General features: G+C 43.2%; 3 protein-coding genes across 4 annotated transcripts in view; 1 reads left to right on the top strand and 2 right to left on the bottom strand.

Annotated features, from left to right (window-relative positions):
• tmem145 (transmembrane protein 145) overlaps positions 1–15824 on the top strand; it is a 34964-nt gene extending 19140 nt beyond the window's left edge. Inside the window, exons 6-15 of the mRNA XM_061082029.1 lie at positions 2862–2946; positions 3417–3488; positions 4994–5062; positions 5648–5728; positions 7623–7701; positions 9681–9774; positions 11712–11884; positions 12501–12621; positions 12989–13177; positions 15597–15824. Coding sequence (XP_060938012.1) covers positions 2862–2946; positions 3417–3488; positions 4994–5062; positions 5648–5728; positions 7623–7701; positions 9681–9774; positions 11712–11884; positions 12501–12621; positions 12989–13177; positions 15597–15824 — 1191 coding nt within the window. The remainder of the gene's footprint in view (positions 1–2861; positions 2947–3416; positions 3489–4993; positions 5063–5647; positions 5729–7622; positions 7702–9680; positions 9775–11711; positions 11885–12500; positions 12622–12988; positions 13178–15596) is intronic.
• Positions 15825–19458: 3634 nt separating this feature from the next.
• Positions 19459–21481, bottom strand: mrpl17 (mitochondrial ribosomal protein L17). The gene is made up of 3 exons (XM_061081327.1): positions 21107–21481; positions 19968–20036; positions 19459–19869 (listed from the first exon to the last, which is right to left on the bottom strand). The coding sequence occupies exons 1-3, from the start codon at positions 21278–21280 to the stop codon at positions 19615–19617; spliced, it is 498 nt and encodes a 165-aa protein (XP_060937310.1). The 5' UTR covers positions 21281–21481; the 3' UTR covers positions 19459–19614.
• Positions 21482–22362: 881 nt separating this feature from the next.
• On the bottom strand, positions 22363–24217 carry LOC133014480 (trypsin-1-like). Of its 2 annotated transcripts, none has more exons than XM_061081739.1 (6): positions 24178–24217; positions 23814–23964; positions 23471–23725; positions 22727–22853; positions 22534–22635; positions 22363–22410 (listed from the first exon to the last, which is right to left on the bottom strand). In XM_061081739.1, the coding sequence occupies exons 1-6, from the start codon at positions 24215–24217 to the stop codon at positions 22363–22365; spliced, it is 723 nt and encodes a 240-aa protein (XP_060937722.1). The 2 variants fall into 2 exon arrangements, with proteins under 2 accessions (XP_060937722.1, XP_060937721.1); XM_061081738.1 differs by having other exon boundaries at positions 22727–22863; positions 23475–23725.
• Positions 24218–24568: the final 351 nt, after the last annotated feature.

Raw genomic sequence — 24568 nt, 5'->3', positions numbered from 1 at the left:
CAATGATCATATGCAAAACTAAACCAAGGCACAAGCAAAACGTGCCATGTTTCATGATATTTTGGGGAAAGAATCCTGTAGAATCATTGGTTGTGAGACACAGTGGACACAGCCAGAACTAGAATGAGTCCATTCCTCCATCAAGGCCCAACATTTCTCTTCTGAAACCACATTTGAATTAACTACATCTGGATTATTTTCTGGATCAGCCCCAAAGTCTGCACCAAACACAAATATGCCCTCTTTTTTCAAGATGCAGGAATGAGAATTCAAAGAAAATGTTGAAATGTGTTGAGAAGAACACCCTTTCTGAATGTGTTAAAGAAAGTGGGACAAAACACCTTGGATCTGCACCAAAATTTCAGGGATTCTTCACTGAGTTTCATGCTCGTCCGTCCAACAGGTTCTATGTAATCCTGCTAACTAACAAACAAATGCAGATAAAACATAACCTCCTTGGTGGAGGTAAAAAATACAGCACATTGTTCAATAGAACAACATCTGAAGACTTGATATAAATAAAATGTTGGCCTGGTGGGTACAGGACTACAGCTGCCGGTGGTACGACACTCAACTATAAGACAAATCTGAGTGCTTATTTCCCATGGACTCTGGAGTAGACCTTTCTAAACGCTGATATCAGAAGTGCAGCAGAATACATGATGTACACGACTGTGTGAGAACATCTTCAGTGAGGAAGCTTTTTACATGTTCAACATCCATCCATCCAGTCACTGTCTGTCAGATAGAGAGAAGCCCTGCTGTGAATCACCATGTCTTCCCTCGTCTCTCTCTCTCTCTCTCTCTCTCTCTCTCTCTCTCTCTCTCTCTCTCTCTCTCTCTCTCTCTCTCTCTCTCTCTCTCTCTCTCTCTCTCTCCACTCTCTACCTGCTTTTTTCTTCTTCAACTTTCTCCCTTTCTACATCTATCACTCTCTTTGTCTCCGTCTCCGTGCTCTTTGTGTCTGTATTGATTTTTGCAGCAGTGAACGATCCATGCTTCTCGCCCTCCTTGATGGAGAGAGGGAGACGGAGTCTCAGGCTGCCAAATGAAATCAAAGTCCTCCCCCCCCCCCCTCTCTTTTCCCTCGCTCCGCGGCAACAAGCGCGAACTCCATCGGCTTTGAACTTGTGTGTGTGAAATGAGCTCTCTGTGCTCCGATTGTCAGCCCATTTCTGTCCCCCCCCCTCTCTCGCTCTCTGCTCCCTATCCCTCTCTTCCCCCCCCCACCCCCCCTCACCTCCCAAAGTCTCTCTGCTTCTTTATTTGTGTGACAGCTAAAAATGAACACGATTTCAACTGTGGTTTACCACACGGCATTCTTCCTTTCCTGCGTGTTTTAATACCCAAATATTCTTTCTGTGCGCTCTCTTTCAAAACAGAATGTGGAACGCTACATATTTCTAATACGCACTAACAAATAATTGATAGATGTGTGTGTGTGGCAGTGAGTATTAATAATGGAAAAGGAGAAAATTCTTCATTAAATCAGAGAAAACAGTTAACATGGATTTATCTCTCCTGTTTATCTGGGTCATCTTCACATTGGAAGCACAGGAGGCAGAGCCTCATTCACTTCTTCTTACTCCACTAACTTCCTCCACACACTCAGGAGGCACTGAGCCCCCCCCCCCCCCCCCCCTTAGTTATTTAAAGTTAAAGCTGTGTTTTGATGCATTTTAACTCTACCAACTTGGACCAGGCAACTTTTCCTAACTTTAACATTTAAGGAGCTTTTTAAACATTTTTGTTGATTTCTCTGAATAATTCATGGGTCGCAGGTTAAGGTGATATTTATGAGTTTGTACAAATTGGTGCCGATACAAATAAAAATCTGCATTTAGTGAATTTAAATGTGGTTTCATAAGAAGGCTGTTGTGTGGAGGTGTGCGCGCTCTGAGGACAATTCAAGTTTATTTTTGTCATAACACAATTTCTTTCACAACAAGGAGCAATCGTTTTTCTATTCTATTAAATTGATCCATATACAAAAAACAGTTTTTTGGGGGTTCTTGTTTGGCTGTTATTACATTTCTATGCACCAAGGGGGATTTCAATTGAAAAACATTTGCTTGAACTAAAAGATGAACTGGATCGATTTTGAAGGTCAAAGGTCATGGGTCCTCACAAAGCACACTCTTTGCCTTGTGAATGCGATATCGCTGGAACGCGGTGAAGGACTCCTTTCACATTTGGCCCAAACATTCACTTGCACACGAGGATTTACTCATTTCTTTTTGGTATCCAAACAAAATGTTTGTTTTTCTTGAACTCTTAAGTGACCTGATTAGACTTCTGTGGTCAAAAGTCAAGGTCACTGTGACGTCTCGAAACAAAAACACAAACCTCCTCACTGCACAATGTATTTGAAATATATTAATATTTATTGAAACTTTGTTATATTGCTATTGATCAAAATTATATATTGTTTTGTTGCCCAGCTCTATGTTCATACTCAAAATACTAATACTGTAAATACTCACAATATATGAATATGTATCTATAAATGTATCTACCATTTCATCAGTATCACCGTGCTCCAGTTGAATTCCTTTGAGTTCTATATACTTTGTGATGCAGCACTTTGAGGATCATATACTTTAACTAATAAAGTAAAATTTTCCTATCGTCTTTTTTTCCTCAGCTTCACACAAGAATATCATAAAAGTTTGAAAGCGTTCTTACTGTTCTTTGCTGTTCAGGGCCATCAACCCGCAGAATTGTCGAGTGCAGCTTTTAAGCATTAATGTGTATTTTTGTACAGATCACAAAGCCTGTAACAAGTTTTTAACCAAGGATTATTAATCACATCTGACCTCCCTCTCTTCCTCTTGTTCCCTCTCTCCCCTCCTCTCCCGCAGGGCGAGGGCTTGCGGCTGGAGTACGAGATGAAACTGACCAACGGACAGTCTTTCTGGACGCAGCATTTCTCCGCAGATGAGTTTGGTGAGAGTGATTAGTCAGAAAACAGAGAGATTATGGAACGAATCGCTGATGGCACAAGCCAACGCCACTTAGCACGGCCAATAAAGCACACTGAACTGAACAAATTACAATAATGACGGGACGGCTGAATGAATTAATGATGATAGATGAACTGAAAAGAAGGAATGAGAAGAAGAAGAGACCCAAGTTGCTTCTAAATGAATTATTCCTACAACCTCCCCCCTCTCTCTCTTCTAGTGTACCTCTCTCTGCTGCTTATCTGATCCAATATCCTCATCACGTACCTGCCGCTCTGTGTTTTCCATCCTCTTTTTCCTTCTTCCTTAATTACACCCTCTCTTCTTCTTCACCTTGATATTGATTCCTTTACTCTCTGGTTTTGATTTTTCCATCTCTCTTGTGCCTTTTGTTTTTCACCTTCCTCTGTGTTTTACGGCTTTTCTCTCTCATTAATTATTCTTCCTCTTCAGGAATCCTGGAGACGGACATCACATTCCTGATCATATTCTCCCTGGTGTTCATCCTCTCGTGCTACTTTGCCTGTAAGTACCGACTTGTCCACTTATACTGTATCTCTCTTTCTGTATTCTGACTTTCAAGGCCCGCGGCAGCCGTTAAGTGCCCTATTCTTGAGATCTCTCTATAAAATCTACATGTTCTCTTGATGGGATAGGAGTAAGTTCTCATGTTTCCTGAGGTAAGTAAAGGTGGAGCATGTGCCCGTTCTCTCCCAGGAGCCAGGAGTTTGTCAGAGCAGAGCGAGAGCTACACAGATGCAGGAGTGAGAGGATGGGGAGAGCGGGGCTGGTTTTCCGTGTAAAGGCGAACGGTTGAGTGGAGAAGGTGGCGGTGGCGTTACCATCAAGGAAGCGAGTTTGTCACATGAAGGTCACTGCGCATATAACCTGCAGCTACTGAGAAGAAGAGCTCCAGGGAAGAACTGAACTATTCCAGACAGGCTTAATGTAAAGTTTTACCACTTAGCCATCGGTTCCTCCGACTATCCAGAAATGAAACAAGCATATCCCGGATCAGTCTTGTGCATTTGGAGTCAGAGTTTGCAAAGTAGCAATCGGGGCCTGGAGCTAAAATAGCGAGGTCTAGCCGATACATGCACTCAACCAATCATGAGTAAGTCTCAGCTGTAAATTAAGACATTTCTCTCAGTTCTATGGCAACAACTATTAAATTAAAACCAGACTTGGTGGAAAAACATGCAGACTGTGGCTCGAAATGTTCACGATGGCAGTTTTCCTGGTTTCATTTCTGGATAGTGAGAAGGAGGAGTCACGTTGTCCATCTTTATAAAGAGTCTATTATTCAGACAGGCAAAAATATTTTAAAGAGATATCTGCAGCCACTGGAATAGAAGAAGAGTCAACACAGAATTCTATTTGTGCTGCTCACAGTGATGAATAAGTGTTGAAAAATTCAACAGCAGAATTCACACTGTGCATTCACTATTTCTTCTGTTGTTCAAATTTAAGCTTTGAATAATGAATAGTAAAGCAGAGGCTGTTTCTGGATGGTGATGATGTTTTTGAATTCATTTTAACGTAGTTTCAACAAAAATAAAACATAAAACCTTCACCTTGATTGTTTTGGTACCTCCGATTTTTCATATCTCAAAATCTGAGCTTGTCGGCATCTGCTTTTGTTCGTCTCACTCGTATCTTGAAAATAGTTTAGCAGCTGTTCTAGATATTTTGCTTGAATCGCAGCGTCTTCCTCTGCAGACTGCGTTCTCCCGGGATCACATGAACGAGTTTCCATTAACTCTTCCTGCCAGTGTTCCAGATCAGGAGATGGATGCATATTAATGGTCGCTCCCCATGTGGTTTATCTGGCCCAGTCGCTTGTTCTTTCTTTTCTCCGCCTCTCTCACTCTCTGTACCTCTCTCGCTCTCCGCCGCCATCTGTTAGCATATCTCCATCCTTTTTATCTCCATCCCCAACAACACACACACGCTCGCACACACGCACACACACACACGCTCAAACACACCTTCATCACCTCTATCTCCTTCTGTTTTTTTCCCCCCCGCAGACAATCTGAAGGGAAGACAGCTTCTTCACACAACCTACAAAATGTTTATGACGGCGGCAGGTGTGGAGGGTGAGAGCTTCTGTCCTGCACACACACACATACACAGACACACACACACACACACCCTATCACACACACTTAAGATGACAATGAGCCTCTAGCGTGGCTGCAGCATCTCATACCTTAATCCCCACTTCAGGAGCGGATAACATCACCGTTATTAGCCTCTGAATAGAAACCATTGCAAACAGCCGTGCTGTGCCACAGTGTTCAGTGGAGCGTGCTGACGCTGATGAACACCCCTCTTTTTTTATCTTCTCTTCCCATCCTCTCCTTTTTTCTCTCCTCACCCCTTATCTCGCTCCCTTTTCCTCCTCGCTATCTTGTTCCCCCCTGAATTCCCTTCCTTCCACTTCTCTCATGCCCTCTGCTCCCTTTTTCATCTCCTTTTATCAATCCCTCCGCTTTTCTGTCTCACTCTTCATCTCTCTCCACCCCACCATCACTTTCCGCTTCATCTCTCCTTCTGTTCCTTATCTTTTTCTTTACACCCTCTCTCTTTTATCGCCTTTCTCTTCTTCTTCCTCCATGTCTTTCCCCTCCTTTGCCTTGTTTTCACATTTCTGTCTTCACTATATCTTTTCCATTCGGCAGTGCTCAGCCTGTTGTTTCATTGCGTCTACTGGGGCCTGTACGCCAGAGATGGAGTCGGCAACGGCAGCCTGAAAATACTCGGTGAGTTCTTCTCTTGGATTGGCCACTGACTGAGTGTCTGAGTGTCTGAGTGTCTGTCTGTCTGTCTGTCTGTCTGTCTGTCTGTCTGTCTGTCTGTCTGTCTGTCTGTCTGTCTGTCTGTCTGTCTGTCTGTCTGTCTGTCTGTCTGTCTGTCTGTCTGTCTGTCTGTCTGTCTGTCTGTCTGTCTGTCTGTCTGTCTGTCTGTCTGTCTGTCTGTCTGTCTGTCTGTCTGTCTGTCTGTCTGTCTGTCTGTCTGTCTGTCTGTCTGTCTGTCTGTCTGTCTGTCTGTCTGTCTGTCTGTCTGTCTGTCTGTCTGTCTGTCTGTCTGTCTGTCTGTCTGTCTGTCTGTCTGTCTGTCTGTCTGTCTGTCTGTCTGTCTGTCTGTCTGTCTGTCTGTCTGTCTGTCTGTCTGTCTGTCTGTCTGTCTGTCTGTCTGTCTGTCTGTCTGTCTGTCTGTCTGTCTGTCTGTCTGTCTGTCTGTCTGTCTGTCTGTCTGTCTGTCTGTCTGTCTGTCTGTCTGTCTGTCTGTCTGTCTGTCTGTCTGTCTGTCTGTCTGTCTGTCTGTCTGTCTGTCTGTCTGTCTGTCTGTCTGTCTGTCTGTCTGTCTGTCTGTCTGTCTGTCTGTCTGTCTGTCTGTCTGTCTGTCTGTCTGTCTGTCTGTCTGTCTGTCTGTCTGTCTGTCTGTCTGTCTGTCTGTCTGTCTGTCTGTCTGTCTGTCTGTCTGTCTGTCTGTCTGTCTGTCTGTCTGTCTGTCTGTCTGTCTGTCTGTCTGTCTGTCTGTCTGTCTGTCTGTCTGTCTGTCTGTCTGTCTGTCTGTCTGTCTGTCTGTCTGTCTGTCTGTCTGTCTGTCTGTCTGTCTGTCTGTCTGTCTGTCTGTCTGTCTGTCTGTCTGTCTGTCTGTCTGTCTGTCTGTCTGTCTGTCTGTCTGTCTGTCTGTCTGTCTGTCTGTCTGTCTGTCTGTCTGTCTGTCTGTCTGTCTGTCTGTCTGTCTGTCTGTCTGTCTGTCTGTCTGTCTGTCTGTCTGTCTGTCTGTCTGTCTGTCTGTCTGTCTGTCTGTCTGTCTGTCTGTCTGTCTGTCTGTCTGTCTGTCTGTCTGTCTGTCTGTCTGTCTGTCTGTCTGTCTGTCTGTCTGTCTGTCTGTCTGTCTGTCTGTCTGTCTGTCTGTCTGTCTGTCTGTCTGTCTGTCTGTCTGTCTGTCTGTCTGTCTGTCTGTCTGTCTGTCTGTCTGTCTGTCTGTCTGTCTGTCTGTCTGTCTGTCTGTCTGTCTGTCTGTCTGTCTGTCTGTCTGTCTGTCTGTCTGTCTGTCTGTCTGTCTGTCTGTCTGTCTGTCTGTCTGTCTGTCTGTCTGTCTGTCTGTCTGTCTGTCTGTCTGTCTGTCTGTCTGTCTGTCTGTCTGTCTGTCTGTCTGTCTGTCTGTCTGTCTGTCTGTCTGTCTGTCTGTCTGTCTGTCTGTCTGTCTGTCTGTCTGTCTGTCTGTCTGTCTGTCTGTCTGTCTGTCTGTCTGTCTGTCTGTCTGTCTGTCTGTCTGTCTGTCTGTCTGTCTGTCTGTCTGTCTGTCTGTCTGTCTGTCTGTCTGTCTGTCTGATGGACTGTCTGATGGACTGTCTGATGGACTGTCTGACTGACTGACGTTGCCTCCGAACTTAAAAATCACACGCAGCCTGAGCAGAATGACAGAGTGGACGATGACGGATGTGAGGCGCTGTAATAGCTGGTTTGACAGGCATGTCTGATTTTGTGTGTGTGTTTGTGTGTGTGTGTGTGTGTGTTTGTGTGGTGACGTGATTTTATCTTCCCCCTCTGATATCACGGATTGGGAAACCACGACCTAATTACCCCTCTGTCTTCTTCTCCCTTTCTCTCTCTCTCTCTCTTCATCTCCGCCCGTCTCCAGGGAAATTACTGTTCTCCGTCAGTTTCCTGGTGTTCCTGCTGATGCTCATATTGTTGGGCAAAGGTTTCACTGTCACCAGGTAGGCGGTGTGCGGTCGTGTCTTCGTACCTTCTGTGTGTGTGTGTGTCTTTGTGGGTGTGTTTGTGTGTGTGTATTTTGTTTGATCCTTGATGTATCTGTGTTTACCCGAGCCCTGTCAGCCGTCTGCAGCTGTGTTTATGCCTCGTCTGTCTCTCACTGTCAGGCCACGCTGTCACAGTCATAACACTATCTCCTGACGTGCCAGTGTTAGGTGTCACTCAGGAAGTCAGTTAGTGCGCGGGAGCAGATGAACACCTGATGCTGCTCCGCTGTGAACCTTTGTGTTTCTGTCGGTCGGAGGACGACCTCTGCCCCAACAACCGGGCTGACACGTTTTGTGGTTTGCTCTTTCTCTGTGGACATTTGCTCTGGACAGGCATCATTTCAGATAGACTGTTTTTTTTTCAGAAACAATAAACTATACTTTTTTTCAGTTTGGTATATTTTTCACTGTTACTCCACAACATACAGTATATAAGCAATATCTGTACTTTCCACTCCTTTTTATTTTTTACAAAGCACTGTGTAATCGATAATGATCCATTAATCCAATCAGAGCGGGCCGGTTACATTAGGCCCCGCCTCCTGCAGCAGCGGCATCATCGATGTCCAAACAGCTAAAACATATTTGGAAGAGTCCGTTAATTAATACAACAATGCAAATGTTTTCATTAACATCATCTGCACAATCTTTATGAACAATTACATAAATAAGGAATATAGACAGAGTTTATTACATAATGTATTAGCTTTAATGATGTATTTGACTGTTTCTTTAGGGAAATGGCATCACTCGAAGTTACTTTAATACTGTATATATTTAAAGAAGGAAGTACTTACCCTTTTTCACTAAAGTAGTAACATTAATGTACTTTTACTTTACATTTTTGTCCATTTATTTGTACTTTTATACTAAAGTAAAATGTTTCTGTACTTCCTCCCCCCGCTGCTGATTTTACGAATGCTCTCTTTCGCTGAAACCTCATCATGCATCAGTCCCACACCCGACTGAATGAACGCCCCCCCACTCACCTGGCTGTAGTTATTCTTTCTAATTTTCCAGTTTCAAATTCTCGTTGTCAGTCTGAAAGAAACCAATCATGCCGGCAGCTCTTGAAATGTTGTTCTATTTCTGCCGATATATCCCCAGAAGTTGCTCTCTTGGTAGGTCTTATGTGAGGAAAGTACCGTGCAGTGCACAATCAAGAGCTAGTTAAATTGCATTTCACCCGGTTTTCGAGCTCGAGTGGCGATGAGTCATCATCTGAACCGCTGCTCGTAGTTTGAAGGTTGGCCCGGCTTCAGGTTCAATTGATCTCCACGGAGGTTTTTCCACACTGAAGTTTATAAATTCAAAACTGAGCTTGCAAAATTTAAGCTGGTGTTTTCCACTCCAGGATCCGTCCGTCCTCCTGGGTTCAGAAGATGCTGGGATCTCCTCGACTTCCCTCAAGCTTCTTTAGAGCCCAGTGAATAATCTTAAATTTCCCATTGAGTTTCAAACACGGCTGTTTATCTGCAGCGGCTGATGAAGTCGACAGTTTGGTGATAATTACCAGTCGACTTTGATAATAAATTTCCCTGTTGTGTGCGCTGATAATTTACTGAGCTAAAGTACGTTCCAAATGCTGATGAAGGCGTTTCTTTGAAATGCTTCTTTCTGTTGACTGCAAATAATTAGGCATTATATTTTTGCTTTTGTGATGCAAAACAACGCAGCCTTTTCACAGCCTGTGGTGTCTATGAATCTTACCCTGCACAGATTTATCCTACACTTCTACAGCTCTCTGCTTTATGCTGTGTGGTTTTGCAAAGTTGCGTTTTAGACGCAGCCGTCTCTGCTTCAGTATAAAGGAGCAAATGGAGGTTTTTGTGTGTTTGTTCCCTCTCTCCCTCGCATGTGTGTTTCTTTATTTCTTATCTTCCTCTAACTCGTGTGTAACCTCTGACCATTTTGGTTTTATCCGTATGTGTTAGGGCGAGGATCAGTCACAGTGGGTCGGTGAAGTTGAGCATTTACATGACGGTCTACACAATCACCTACGTGATTCTCTTCATCTACGAGGCAGAGGTACACACACACACTCAAACACACACACACACACACACATACGCACACAAACACAGGGGAAAAAGTGCTTTATCTGAGAAGAAACAATAAACAGCAATGATCCTATTTATATACCAATATTGATCCTATGATATTCACCCATTCACACACAATCGCACAGTTCATCTACTGCGCTTCTATTACACTAATTTGGGCTTCAGTTGACCAAGGGCACTTTGGCATGCTATCTGGAGGAGCAGGAAATTGAACCACCGACTTTCTTTTTAATGGACAACCCATTTTCACCCCTGAACCCCAGCCGCCCCTTGGATTAGCTGCTTTTCTATGCATTACTGTATATTAAGACAAAGTATTTAGCTTTTGAAACATTGACCAGATAAAACAATCTGAACACATCAACTTGACTCTATAGACAACAATTAATTTGTTAATTGGGGTAAATGATTGACAGAATTTTCAGCGGTACAAATATCCAAGTGGCCGCACTATAGTTCACGTTAATAAAAATCATCTAACTGCACTAAGAGCAGTTCAGTCACCTGTCAGTTTAAATTCATATCCCATCGTGTAAAACATGTCAACACTTTGAAGGTCCGCCTCCTCCCATGTGACTGAGAGCAGCCTCTGACTTCATGCTCCGGGCGACGAGTGTGATCTCCCGGTTTCTGACTGACGCTGTTGGACACTGGTCTCTGCAATCAATCCGAAATGATTGCCGTCTCCTGCTTTTTTCAAAAATAGCATAAATATTCATGGGAGAGTTGGAACCACAGATCAACGTGGGCTGGGATGGCTTTCCTCTGACAAGTCGTCCATATACATAACCTATTATGAATGAATATTATGAATAAATCTATAGTAAAAAACAAATGATATTGATGAATTGTGGATCCTTAAAAGAACAAGCAGGCAGCTCCCAACCACACTCACACACACACACACACACACACACACACACACACACACACACTGCATTATTTAATGACTGTACCTGAGTGAGATAACAAGTCATAGATCAGTGAATCTTTCTTTAAAGTTCCATAGCCGTTCTCTCTCATTAATTATACTGTGTCTTCATGTTCTGTATGTGAAGCTGAATTCTCTGTGTTAAATGCACAGGGGCCTATGAATTAATAACACACTCAGGGAGTTGCAGTTACTCCGCTCACTCCTGCCGAGGCTCCAGCAGCATCAGTCAGATGTAATGATGGTACATTTAGGTACAGTGGATTACAGTCTTTGAATCCAGCATGGTTCTGGCCCAGTGGGAATAGAGCAGTGGGAAGTAGCTGTGCTATATTTAATGCAGGAGCCTATAGCCATCTCTCACACGGCAAAAAGTGGATCTGAAGCAGTGCAATTTATCTGCCGCCTGCCCTCTCGCATGTTCCATGCCATTAAGGAGCTCAAAACACCGGGGAGCTCCGGCTAAAAATACGACAAACTAGGTTACAATTGGAACCGAAATGTAGACCTGAATCGGTTCCAGGGGCCGGGCTCTGGTTGCCTGGTCGGATCCCAAGAAGCTTCACGCTGAGCAGTCACACCGATGCATTATGTAGCAAGGGTAACCCTGTACGGCTAACGCTATGCCGTCACTGGACTGTGAAAGGCAATCTAGCATCTGCAGCAGAATGTGCACGTCACACACACACAACACACACACACACACACACACACACGCACACACACACATACCCGCTCATACTGACCAATGACCTACTTGTGGAGAAGAAGTGTCAATGTCAAGGACTCTCACAGAACGCTACAAGCTGAGTTTTGGCTCGGACATCGCAGTGCATCAGCTGAACTGTGAGCAATCCATCTCAGTAATTAGGGCACAGGCAGAATTTGAAGCCGGCACAGACTCTCCTACTTTGTGTAAAAGTTTGTCTCATTTATAAATGTGCGTGTTCGTTCTGGTGTTCCCTTGCCAGTTCTTCGACCCAGGTGAGGTGCTGTACGCCTACGACAGCCCCGCGGGCTACGGGCTGATGGGCCTGCAGCTGCTGGCCTACGTGTGGTTCTGCTACGCCGTGCTGGTCTCCCTGAAACGCTACCCAGAGAAACAGCCCTTCTACGTCCCCTTCTTCACCGCCTACACACTATGGTGAGACCTGCACAGCTTCGCCCTCTTCTCGCTAATACCGTCTGAACCAGAAACTGCAGGTGTAGAGGGGAGAAAAAACACATTTCTCTGTCTGAGGTTCCTTCAATTTGAATATTTTATGTGCACAAGATCACGGCTCCGCGGTGAAGAGTTGCCCAACCTCTGTGCTCCAGTCGCACTATAGATGATTATACGTCAATGAGTGATTGCGAGAGAAAAATATCTATTTTTACTCGGCTGATGACATCTCCTCTATTAGAATAATTTATGCTGCCATATATGTGTGTGCAGAATAGTTTATAGCTTTGTGCTAGAAAGTACGTACACTGCTCAGCCTCTCTGCCTTTCGCTCTTTGTGTATAATACCATGAGGGTAAATGAAGGGTAGATTACAAAGACTAATATTATCTCTGTATTTCTCTCATTGCCGTGACTATCTCCTGCCTCATTATCGACGCCTCTCACATCCTCCCGCCTTTATCTCTCCCCATGTGCGTTGCAGCCTCTTCTCCTTCTTCTTCTCATCAGCAATCCCCCCTCGCATCTTTTTTTTTACCCCTTTTTAATATGTTTTCTCCACATGTTTATTTTAAATCTACTCGCTTGCCTCCCTCAGGTTTTTCGCGGTGCCTGTGATGGCTCTGATCGCCAACTACGGGATTCCTCGCTGGGCCCGGGAGAAGATCGTCAACGGGATTCAGCTCGGCATCCACCTCTACGCCCACATCGTCTTCCTTGTTCGTATCTCTCTCTCTCTCTCTCTCTCTCGATCACGCACACAGACAAACACACACACGCGCACACCCACTCGTGCACACCCTTGCTCTCCCACATAGTTCACATCATTCAAGTCATTATTGGCGCTGTCATTCATGCATTATTCACCATCTCTGAGTCATAAACGCCTCATGCTGATTGTCTCCTCCACACATCATTATCTAGCTCTTCCTCACCTACGACACATTGGGCTTTATTAATGGGCCGTGCTGCTCACGCAAATTTCCTTTTTATATTCCTGCTCAGTGCATGCATTTCAATTCCCACGTCTTATGTTCTCTTGGTGTGTAAGATTCATTTTTTCTTCTTGATCCTTTTGCCCCTCAGGTCATCACACGCCCCTCGGCAGCCAATAAGAACTTCCCCTATCATGTTCGGACATCCCAGATCGGGATCCTGCTGTCCAGTCCGAAGGGGGGTGAGGGGGGAGAGAGTTTCCCCCATCATGCTTACGGAAACGGCTCCTTCGTGGGAGATTCTCAACCGAACTTCACGGAGCTCTTCTCCATCCAATCAGTGAGTTCAATCTGTGCTGTGTGTTTGGGTGCATGTTGGACATCCTGGATTTAAGTAGGAGTTATAGCTCACGTACTGTATGAGTTTGAATTCCTTTTATGTTTTCCCCTAATCGTTTTTCAATTATCTCTAAGAATCTCAGTTGGGCATTTTTTTTGTTATTAAAAATGCAAAAGTCCCTGTGTTTAACACAGCTTGAAATTAACTGTCTCATCGAACAAAGCCTTGTATTTGAAGGAATCAGTGTAACAATAACAGTTGGTAAGGGGACGTGTGTGTTGGGATTATTTCACGGCGGCAACTTACATCTCCTCCTGTGGGCGTCAGGTGAATGACAGTGAGCACAGCCTGACATAGCACACGCTCTGTTCGGAAAACACTTGGGCACAAGGAAATAATCATTTAACAGAAATTCTGACAAGACCAAATTAAGACGTGTTGTGTTCGCCGTGAAGAATCGTCGAGCTTGGGGAACTTTCAAATCTGTGCAAATAGCTTTTTTCCCTCTGAACAGGGATGAGTGACAGAAGAGGATCTCTGAATTTGCAGATACACTAGTAGAACATGCAGAGAGCAGCAGGAGCAGTAAAACATGAAGGGACGACCTGCAGGGGCCGAACACAGGGAGTTGACAGTGAAATGAGACAAAAAGACAAGCAACAAATTTTAAGCTGCAACTGGATGTTAGCTCTTCTCATTTCACTGTTTACATTAGTTGTCGCTCGCTGTTGTTGTGATTATCTTACCGGTCACCGTATCGACCCACATACTTTGCACAGAGTTGACAAATTGCACCAAGTTCCCACGTGCATCATCTATCACCAAGCAATGCAACTAAAAGCATCTATAAGATAAAAAGGCATTAAAACTTTCATGAAGTTACAAGGCAGCAGTCAATAGACACAAATTATATTAAAGTAAAAGTGCTGTGGAAGAAAACAAGTTTCTAATTTATATTTGGAAGTGGCTCAGAATGGAAACAGTTTCCTCGGCCGTCCCTAAGCCATTATGTGTTTTATAACCTGGCGCTCGAAATCGATTTTCTAAATGAGTGCCAGTGTAAACAGTAGTTATGGGCCCTCTTCTCTTGGTTCTTGCTAGAAATCTGGCAGAGTAATTGATGCATTCGCTGTAGACATCTAATTGGAAGACACTGGCAGGACCAGGCTTGAGTGCAGCTGCTTAAGAAAGTCTAATAAAACACCATCATTTTAAACTTGGCCTTTAGTCTTTATGGCCGTGAAATCAAGGTGGGAGATAACAGACTCTCGTTGTTGTCTAACAGAGTTCTCTGCATCTCGTCTTTCTTCAGGTGAAGGAAATGTAGTTACAGTTGATTACTTGCATTGTCGCAGTGAGTCTATTACACCGGGGTTATTTGGTGAAGGAACACAGTAAATCTGCAGCCCTAATGTTTTGCAGAAATTGGCCAGAAGGGCAAAATCTGAGGTTATCACAGCAGGTTTGTGCCAAATTGAAAAAAATGCCAAATAAAACAAATGTATTATTGGTTTTCTAAGATGGGCAAGATTTTAAAAGAATAAAACTTAAACCAGTCCTTTTAACTGATACAGATTTTGCAGTTCTAATCATTATGATGAATGTGTTTGAGGCTAGGGGCTAATTCAATCATCAAATATGAGCTTAATTATTCTGCCATCAGGTGCTTTGATCATCTTCTAGCAAATACCGTTTGTCAATTTAATGATTCAAAGCTCGATACAATTAAAAAGGAATAACCCTAATGATTCACTGTAATTCATAACAGTGAAACACATATTACTTTGTTTTGATTTTCAGTGGTTGGGTAATTTTCAATTAATCTGCAAGACAAAATGCCAAATCTTTAATGATTAATGCTTTATCATGTGAGAATTCACTGATTTTTCTTGTCATGCATTACACGAGACACTAATGGTGGTGGGATGGAGATAGATAGATAGATAGATGGATAGATATATACATACATAGACATATACATAGATACAATGTATCTCATGATATGGTCATTTGCTCTTCTAAATTTTTCTTTTTTTCTAATGTTTTCTAGACCAAATCGTTAATAGATATAATGGAATAAAATAAATGCTAGACGAATAACGAAAATATTGAAATAGGGCCTATATTTTTTCGCATGAATATTGATGTAGAAACTGTCTCGCATCTTTCAACCATGTACTCCAGGCCGAAGTGAAGGTTGACAGTAAGTTCTGGTTTGATGAGCTGTAGTGTGTGGAGGGCGGGAGGGCAACAAACCCAGGTCCTGTGCAATTCCCCCTGACCTATATAACCGTGACAGCTTGTGATGTATTGTGTGTTGTTACTGACCCGGTTTCTCAAAGGTCCCAGTTTCTGTCCAGTAACATATACTCTGAAGATCGGGGTCAAAAGAGCAAAACTGTCCTGTTCCTCCCTCCAGGATCCAGTGAAGACGGTGGAGGAGACGGTGGCCTGTAAAGGACCCGAGGTGCCGAGGAACAGCGAGCAGAAGATCATCACCACAGCCGCTGACCTGACGTCCATATTGCCCCCGCCTCCGATACCCCCCCGCCTGGCTGCACGCTCCTCCCCACTCCCGCCCCGGCTCCCCTCGTTCACCGAGTATTTCAGCATGCAGGGCGGAGGAGGGTTCGGAACCAAGGCGTGAGATGGAGAGAAGGTCAAAAGAGAGAGGGGGGAAGAGGGGAGGCAGGGAGGGAGTGGACAGAATGACAATACAAAGGAAAAGTGGAAATCATGGTTTCACTGTAATGATGACAGAAGGGACCGCCCAGAAAAAGTTTGAAGGATGGAAGGATGGAGAAGAGAAATCCTCGGAACCCGTGAATCCCTAAACGGTACCTTCTCACCTGTGAATGGAAATCCGCTGCTGGAGGAGTAAAGGCTGTGAGATAGAGGAGTGCTGAGCTTGTTAAAGAATAAAGAAGCAATAAATATTTGATGCAGACCAGTAAAAGGCACACGTGGGAGAAAGATGACAAAGTGGATGTAGCAAGAGCAATAGAATGATAGCTGTGCAAGATGCGGAAATGAACAAAATTCTCGAAATACTTTTATTCAAAGATTCATGAGGCGGAGATGGTGTGTGCCTGTAAGAGTTTGTAAATAGGTAAAAACCGGAGAGAGCAACCACTATCTAGAGTTTTATTCAAAAAAAAAATTATGAAAATAGGAAAATTTGTTTTCATGTTTTCACATCATTAAATTCCAGTCGGTGCTGTGACCATTGAAAACTCTCATTCCACTCAAATGGTCATGTAAAAGAAAAGGAGCCTTTTTTTTATGTTTGGCATATTTTGATAAAGCATAGATATTTACTCTCAATGGAGTTTGTCGGGTTCATTTATATTCTAATATGCCTTTAATATTGCAGCTGGTTATTCTGGTTTGATATGCTGATGTGTAAATGTAAAACGTCACGTTTACTGTGGGCACTTCTAGGTACTCGTAAAAACAAGCATGTTTGTATTGTATTTCCTGTCCAAAAAGCTGATATATGTACACCCCCCCCCCCCGTGATCATACAATATTTGCTTATTGTGTGTATTGAAATCTATACTTTTGTAAATACATACAATAGGCTTTAGTATATTTTTGACAGGTGAAACTCTGTTGTTATTCCGGACGAATTCTTCACGTGCTGTCGAAAGAGAATCGGATTATAACGATGCTGCTTTGGTTTTCGTAGGTAGCGCAGAACATGCCTGATCAAAAATGTCATCCCTGTGTATGTAGACGTTGGTGAATGTACTGATGTACAAGGACAGGGATGATTTTCAAGTTACTGGAAGAAATGCGACACCAAGTCGCTGATTAAAGAGCAGGAGGCTTCTTCTTTTTTTTTAAACACAAGTAACTTGATCCTCACCCCTGTCTCGTACCTGAAACATGAATATATATATATAAATATATAACTATTTGTCAGCTTTTCGGCCTTGAATGTTCAAACCGTGCGAAAAGCTGAGCAAATAATTCTAGTTTTATATCTCCTAACATTGAGCGATGACAAAAAAAGAAGCCTTGTAGATGAACTGTGAAAGCAGCAACACAACTGTACATTTTTGTCTGTCCTGCATGGAGCACTTTAATGTTCCTGGTCTTAGTCTGTTTATTATTCGTGATGTCACCTTGATACGACTGCTTTGAAACCTGTACCCACACCACATCGTGTAGTATTCCACGTGCATACGCCTGTAAATACAGTCTAAGAAAAACGTCCGGACTTTTGAGAGAACGCATCGTTAAATCAACCCGATTCAACGTTGAACTTCTGAGCTGAATTTACGACCAGCTTCTGAAAAATTCAACAGTTTTATCTTGACAATTCTGATTCCTAAAATCAGCGGGACTCTGCTGCCCGGTCCGCAGATGTATCAGTGGCAGTCTTGCTGTGATGGAGTACTGTAGGATGTTAGGACCATGGTGTGTAACTTGTGAGAGTGCAGTCCAGAGGCGTAACTTCTTACTTGAATTAGAGAACTAGTCGTTATTTCTAATCGTGTCGGGTTTATATTTGGCACATCCGCCATTTTGTCTGCTATTGCCTGATGCTACGGTTGCCATGACTCGACTGGACGACTCTACTCACTGTTGGGTTTTCCTGAAACTGCATCATTGCTTCGATGTTACACATATTGACGTTAAATGACTGACACGCACACACACACATGGACACTCACACACACACAGACGCACACAGGGGTGAGATGTTGAAGAAAAGAGATTATGTATGCATGACAGAAAACAGCACAGCTTATTGGCTACTCAGAGCGATCTGGTTAAGAGCACATCACTGAAGCACTGTTCAGATGCATTTTAATGGTGTCAAATGACGATTCTAAATACGCTGTACATAAACACCTTTTGCCAAAATAATAAAACAAAAATATGGTTTTATTAGAAAGCTTGGTTGCATTTATGTTTGTGTGTGTGTGTGTGTTGTTTGGCTCCTGCGTTAATATGAGAGGCTGTTTGTGTTCCAGTTACGACAAGGGCATGCGTCCAAAAGGGTAAATTTAATATCTGTAAATCATATTTAGAATCTGTTCTCATTACAAGAGTCCATTAGAGTAAAACACCACAGGGACCGACTCCAGGCTGGTCACAGTCTGATGTAGGCTACAGCCTCATTATTTCTCAGTCGCTGCCAGTTTCCCGCTCTGTGACTGTGGAAGTGCACGGCCGCAACAAACTGTTCTTGTTTGTCCCTGTTTTTTCCTGGAAGGGTCTAAATCTGCTAATGGCTTTCAGCAGAGTCCAGCATCAATCTAATCAAACTTACTTCACTGTTGGGTAAAAAATAAAAAGTGTAATGTTGAATTCAGTTATTTCCTCCACAAAGACCTTTCCCATCAAATTTGATGCAATATGACAGTGCAATTCAATATTTACTGTAAATACGCCCTCAGTTCATCTATTACACTTCAGTTTAAATGAGACCTGACGTGTGGGTTTGTATTATAATGCAATATATTGTTCTGTGCTCTATTGTTTGTTCACCATGACAAAACAAATAATGAAAACATTGTGCAATATGCTGCAGCCTGATGGATGAGCCTCTCTGCTGACACCGACTCGTCATAAAGGATTTCCACAGTCTTCACTAAATTAAATGCCAAATCCTTTTAGGACCTTTTCAACCACACAAAGAACTAAATCTAACACATTTTTTCATAGTTATAAGGCCAAAGAAAGACACAAAGCCAGTAGGGACAACAAGGCAAGCTGTTAATTATATAATATATATCATTCATTAGTTATTAATCAGATACATGACTATTTTTGTCAAACAGCTTCCCAAATCTATATAACAATACCTACTTATTTCAGTTTTTTTGGGGGGGTGGGAATTGTTTTTCAACATGGCCAGTGAAAGATTTTTGGGCACATTCACTAAAAATAGCTGATTGACAAGGTGGTTGTGAACAAGCAGCTTGTTCCACAGGAAACCTTTAGACATGTCACAGAAGTAAAAGCATGTGTAGAAATGTAAATGAGTTACAGCAGATTTTTAAAGAGTAACACTTTTCCTATGACCATGCAAAATGTTTGCAGTTTCCTACATGTTTAAATACAATTTCATGGTCTTGAAATTTTGGAGAATTTCATCCACTGTTGATGTATTAGAATATATAGAATATATCAAATGTCTACATGTCCTGTTATTTGCTGATATTGTTGAAAAGTGCCACTAATCAGCTAAATGAGAACAAGAGCAGCGTTGTTTGTGAGCCGGCCCTCACACGGTCGATAGTTTAGTGATCAAAGACAAAGTAAAATCCTTTTACTCTTGATAGGACATTTATTTTATAATACATTATCAATCAGAAATGTTCCCGTACAGAAATGTCCTTTGCTTCAGTTGCAGGTGGAACTTTTGATCTGTTCCTTCACTGAATGAAATGCATCAGTCTCTTTAGGCCACAAACTGCTGTGAGTTATGATTTTGCAGCCAGCTCCTGTGCCCTCTCCTCTCTGTAGCCTTTGAGCAGCTGGTTGATGAGCGTCAGTTCATTCTCCTTATTCGCCGGGTAGAGAGGAGGGAAGGGGTTGCCCTTGAACTCCAAGACGGCCATCTTAGCTCTGTCCATGTTCTGTCTGTTGGGGATTTGCGCCATCCGTGTGTAACCTTTGGACTGAGTCTCAAACCGTGGGGCTAGGACCTTGAAGAGCTTCGGGACCAGATCCTTCTCCTGCAGAAAAGGAAACACGCACAGCATAAACCACTGTTTCACATTCAGACAGACGCAGCTTGTAAACTTCACAGAGCTGAGAAGCTGCAGACACGTACCGTCAGCCAAAAACTGGCCATTTTCATTGCCTTGTCATCGGTGTCTCCCTTTTTGGCATAGTCCACCAGCTGGAGAAAAACAAAACAGGAAAACACAGTCAGGATCCTCATATGTGGAAGAAAGAGGAATTAGAATCTGAATAGGTTGGAGAGTGTCGGTACAAATTGATCTTCTTGACATTAAAAACAAGTAGACAATGATAGTCTCTGAGTCCAGGGATCATCCTCTCTTTACTACGACAGCACACAGCGAGAGCACACACTCACAAATGCTCTAGTGAGCAAGAAATAAGAAAGACAGACAGTTTTGTGGAATCCCAGAGGAGTGAAATCATGTTATTGTCCTTGATTATCAAACATGGCTGTGATCCCTTATATGTGGTACATACAGAACAACTCAATACTAAAAACTCTAGCAGACAGATATGTAAGTGCACATTCTCTCACTTTTTATCTCCACCAAGGAGTTTCTGTTTTCAACCGTTCCTTTGTTTGTTTGAATGTCAGCTAAATTACACAACGACTAATGGAGGGATTTACATTAACTTGGAGGAAGGATGAGACATTGGTCAAATAACCCATTCATACATATGAATGGGAATATTTAAGGGACAGATATCTGAGATTGGGCAATTTGGTGCAGCTTTCTTGTATTTAAGGCGACTCTTGGGCCTCAGTGGAGGATAACTCTAATCTTGCTGCCATTCTAGCTTGGAATTCCAACATGTTGACAAGCTTATCTGAAAGAGAGGACATTTACTTGTTGTGCTTTTGCTTGATGAAAATGTAGTTGTTCAATAAAAGCTAGTAAAACATTAATTCTTCTGAAAACATCGACTTTAACCTGTTTCATAGATAGCAGCAAATTAGTTTATTTATATTCATATATATTAAACGAATAACCTACTCTACCTAATGGCAATAGTGGGTATTGAATATCTTAGCCTTTCATCCAGTTATAACATAATATATATATAATAATAACAATAATATACAATCTTCTTTTAGTGGATGACACTGAGCCTTCAAAACAAAAATGTAAAAACTAAATGTTTGTTGTTTGTTTCCTCTGTGTTGTTTTTGTTTGACCTGCTCAGACGTGTTAGCATTAGCATTAGCTTCCCCGGGCACTTCGGTACCTTCTCGGCGTAGAAGCGGACCTCGTCGGCTCGGGCCCGGGTGGTCTCGATCCTCTCGTGTCGGACCAGTCCTGTGAGGATGTTCCTCAGCATGTCGATGCGGGACTCCGGCCCCAGGCCCATCCTCCGGGCCATCCGGCCGTGGGAGATCAGCATCTGCAGCGTGAGACGCATCTTGTCCGGGGAGAGTCTCCTGCGGGAGTCCGGGAAACAGACACGGAGGAGCCGACAACACGCAGCGGGAGACCGGGTTCTAAAGGAGGCGAGGGACCTTCTCAGTCACACCTTCACACGCAAACTCTGGAGGAGACTCGATAGTTTAAGAACAGATCATTTCCGGTCAGATGTGTCAAAGCAGCGTCTGGTCTGACATTGGAGGTGCGTCGGTGTAACTGTCCGACTTGCTCCTGGAACTGGGAAACAACAGTTCCGCTTAACTCCTTGCAGAGGAGACGAAAAATCAAAAGCGAGAATAAAAAATAAATCCATATTTAATTGTTAATATGAGTAGTGACAATATTTAATACATGATAATAGGGGCTGTTTAACTTTTCTGAGGTTATTTGGATATTAAATACAAAACATGTTGTTTACAATCAGAAATGATAAACATGAAACCATTTTTATTAATTGTTAATCAAGTTAATTCTAAAAATATTTATTCATATTGTGATCTGTTTTATTTGTTGTTTGTCTGAAATAACTCTCATATTAAACGGATAGTTCACCCAAATATGAAAGTTCACTCATTCTCCACTCACCACAATGCAGATGGAGGGTGAAGTGTTGACATTCGTGGATGAAGTGTTTGACCTTTGTGGGTGAAGTGTTTGACCTTCGACTCTAGACGCTGTCATTTACACCACGTTTAAAGCCTAAATATCCGCTGTGATCCACATGTGAACACAGCTCTTTGAATGGATTTGAATGTCGGGCCTTACGGACACTTGGATGAAACCACAGGACGAATGGAGGCATCTTATGAATTCATCTGTTTATATACATTGAAGAATCGTTCACCATTTACTTAAATGCTATTGCAATTGGCTGCAACTCTGTTAACCCCTGCAACTCCAAAAAAGTGAGTAGATCATGACTGAATTTTCATAATTCGAAAATATAAAACCGATCACAGAGCAGTGCAAAATAAAGAAACAAACTTTAAATACTGGTGTTGCACTTATTTTATTTTCATGTCAGAGAGAGTTTAATGGACTCAGGGTTTTTGCAGTAGCAGGGATGAGTTTGTCTCGGACTCAGTAGGCAGCCATGGTCCTCTGCAGCCAGTCTGTGAGAACGCAGGTCTGATGCAGTAGAGAGAGGAAAGAAATGTGTTGGAACTACATATCACATCAGGCTTTGAGGATATTTTTCTGCAATAATACAGACAGAAATGATAGCTGGAGGAGACTCTTTTTCTTTTTTACCTTCGCGTATACACCGGGGTGGTTCTTCTCTGCACATCCGAAGCCCCAGGACACAACCCCCTGCAGCTCCCCATTACACACAAAAGGACCGCCAGAGTCACCCTGAGAGAAGGAGGGGCAGTCAAGCAGATGGACATTTACACAAATGTACAGCAGATATTCTTGTCCACTTTACAAAAAGAGACATGCACACCTGGCAGGAGTCCTTGCCTCCCTCCAGGGATCCAGCACAGAGCATGGCCTCAGTGAGCATCCCGGGGTAGGAGTTGTCACAGTCCTCATCGGACAGGATGGGGATGTCCAGGCACTGTAGCCTATTACTGTCAACAGCTGCAGGGATTTAACACAGGGATTAATACAAGTTGGATCAAATGCATGAGTGAATAACCACAGCTTGTTGAGAATATGCTTAAAGGGACTCTTACCTTTGTTGCATTTTTACACTTTTTGTGGATAAGGTTAAATTGGTATTAATAAGGTAATGACACTCTAAAATGCAAGACAGACCCACCAGGAGTTAAAGCAAACAATTATTTCACTCTCGTAATATTTAGTGAAAACTTCAACCAATAAAATTCTTCGGACCGAAGGACCTTATTGGCCGACAGACCTGTCTGTTTGCTGCATGGAAACAGACAGGAAGCCCGTCTGCTTCTTGTGGGGCATTCGGGCCCGCGTCATCAAGGCGCGTCCTCAACTATAGGGTTTGTTTTGATTCCACGGCAGACAGTAGCGAGTAGCGACCGTATCGACCGTAGCGACTGACGATGGCAGACCAAAGTGGTCCACGGCGTACTGAAACAGCCGTTCCCAGGGGGAAAAACAAAAGAAAAAACACCGCGGATGGGAACGAGGGGGTGGGGCATTGGAGGAAGGCGGGATGATTCGAATGTGCTGTAATTCTCAAATGCAACAAAGGTAAGAGTCCCTTTAATACTCACAGGAGCTCATGGTGACACCCCAGCCAGAGACTGTGCACATGGTGCCAGCGGGGGCACAGCTGGTGGGCAGAGCCACAGGCCGCACATACTGGTTGATGGTGGGTGGCTGGCTAAGCTTGATCAGCATGATGTCATTGTCGATAAGCCATGAGTTGTAGTCGGGGTGAGGAATCACATGGGTAGCGGGGATGATCTGTTCATTGCCATCCATGAACCAGCGGTTGTGATCACCGAGGATGATGTCCATTTTCCTGGAAGAGAAGCAGAAGCTGTGGATGAGTGAACAGAAGACTTTGATTGTGTGAGAAGTGTCGTCTCTGATGTTTGCACAGCACCCACGGTTTGAAGCAGTGAGCGGCTGACACCACCCAGTTCTCGTTGACCAGGGAGCCTCCGCAGAAGTGGTAGCCGGAGTTCAGAGACACCTGATGGGGCTGGGAATGAGGCGTGCACTCATACCCTCCGACGATCTTGTCGTCCTCCAAGGCAACTGAAAAAAACAGTCATATATATGTTTATTGTCTTGACCTTTAATGAAATGCATAGAAGACATCAAATAAAGAGTTTCTTCTTTGCCTCTGTGGTATCATTTAGAACCACGGTTCCAGGGTCATGTAATAGATCTGTTGTCTCTTTGGCAGAACCTATCCCATAGAAAGTATTTTCTGACTTTATCTCTAAACGTTGAGTGGTACAGACTTACACACAGCTCCTACGAGCAGCACAAACACCAGGGCTCTCATGTTTGGCTAATGGTGGATAAAAGGACAAAGATTGCTCCCTACTTGCTTTTTATTTGGTGCTTTATCTATAGCCACCGATTCAGCCCCACCCCTGGTTTTTGCCAACCAATCAAAACCCTCAAAAAGTGCTTATGGGGGAAAAACATTTAATATTCTTGTACCAATTAAAAAAATCTACAAAAAACATTTTTAAAAGAGTTTCACTGAGTCTCTTTTTGAAGGATTCTGCTCAGTTCATTGATAAAAGTACAGTTTAAAACTGTGTATGTTGTTGTAGTTTGATTCGTTGCCTATGTTTGAGTTCAGTTATATGTTTTTGAACACGCTCTAATCATCCAGGCATCATGACCT

The sequence above is a fragment of the Limanda limanda genome, chromosome 11 (assembly GCF_963576545.1).
Source record: "Limanda limanda chromosome 11, fLimLim1.1, whole genome shotgun sequence".
Taxonomy (NCBI): Eukaryota; Metazoa; Chordata; class Actinopteri; order Pleuronectiformes; family Pleuronectidae; genus Limanda; species Limanda limanda.
This window is presented reverse-complemented; position numbering and strand designations above follow the sequence as displayed.

What these genes read in the sequence shown, in the direction of transcription:
- mrpl17 (XM_061081327.1), bottom strand. Translation starts at nt 21,280, where the DNA reads ATGCGTCTCACGCTGCAGATGCTGATCTCCCACGGCCGGATGGCCCGG. An exon ending in TCCGCTTCTACGCCGAGAAG is followed by an intron (nt 20,037 to 21,106) that starts GTACCGAAGTGC and finishes GTTTTTCTCCAG; the next exon opens with CTGGTGGACTATGCCAAAAA. An exon ending in TGGCCAGTTTTTGGCTGACG is followed by an intron (nt 19,870 to 19,967) that starts GTACGTGTCTGC and finishes CCTTTTCTGCAG; the next exon opens with GAGAAGGATCTGGTCCCGAA.
- LOC133014480 (XM_061081738.1), bottom strand. Translation starts at nt 24,217, where the DNA reads ATGAGAGCCCTGGTGTTTGTGCTGCTCGTAGGAGCTGTGT. An exon ending in GCCGCTCACTGCTTCAAACC is followed by an intron (nt 23,726 to 23,813) that starts GTGGGTGCTGTG and finishes CTTCTCTTCCAG; the next exon opens with GAAAATGGACATCATCCTCG. An exon ending in GAGGCAAGGACTCCTGCCAG is followed by an intron (nt 22,636 to 22,726) that starts GTGTGCATGTCT and finishes TCCTTCTCTCAG; the next exon opens with GGTGACTCTGGCGGTCCTTT.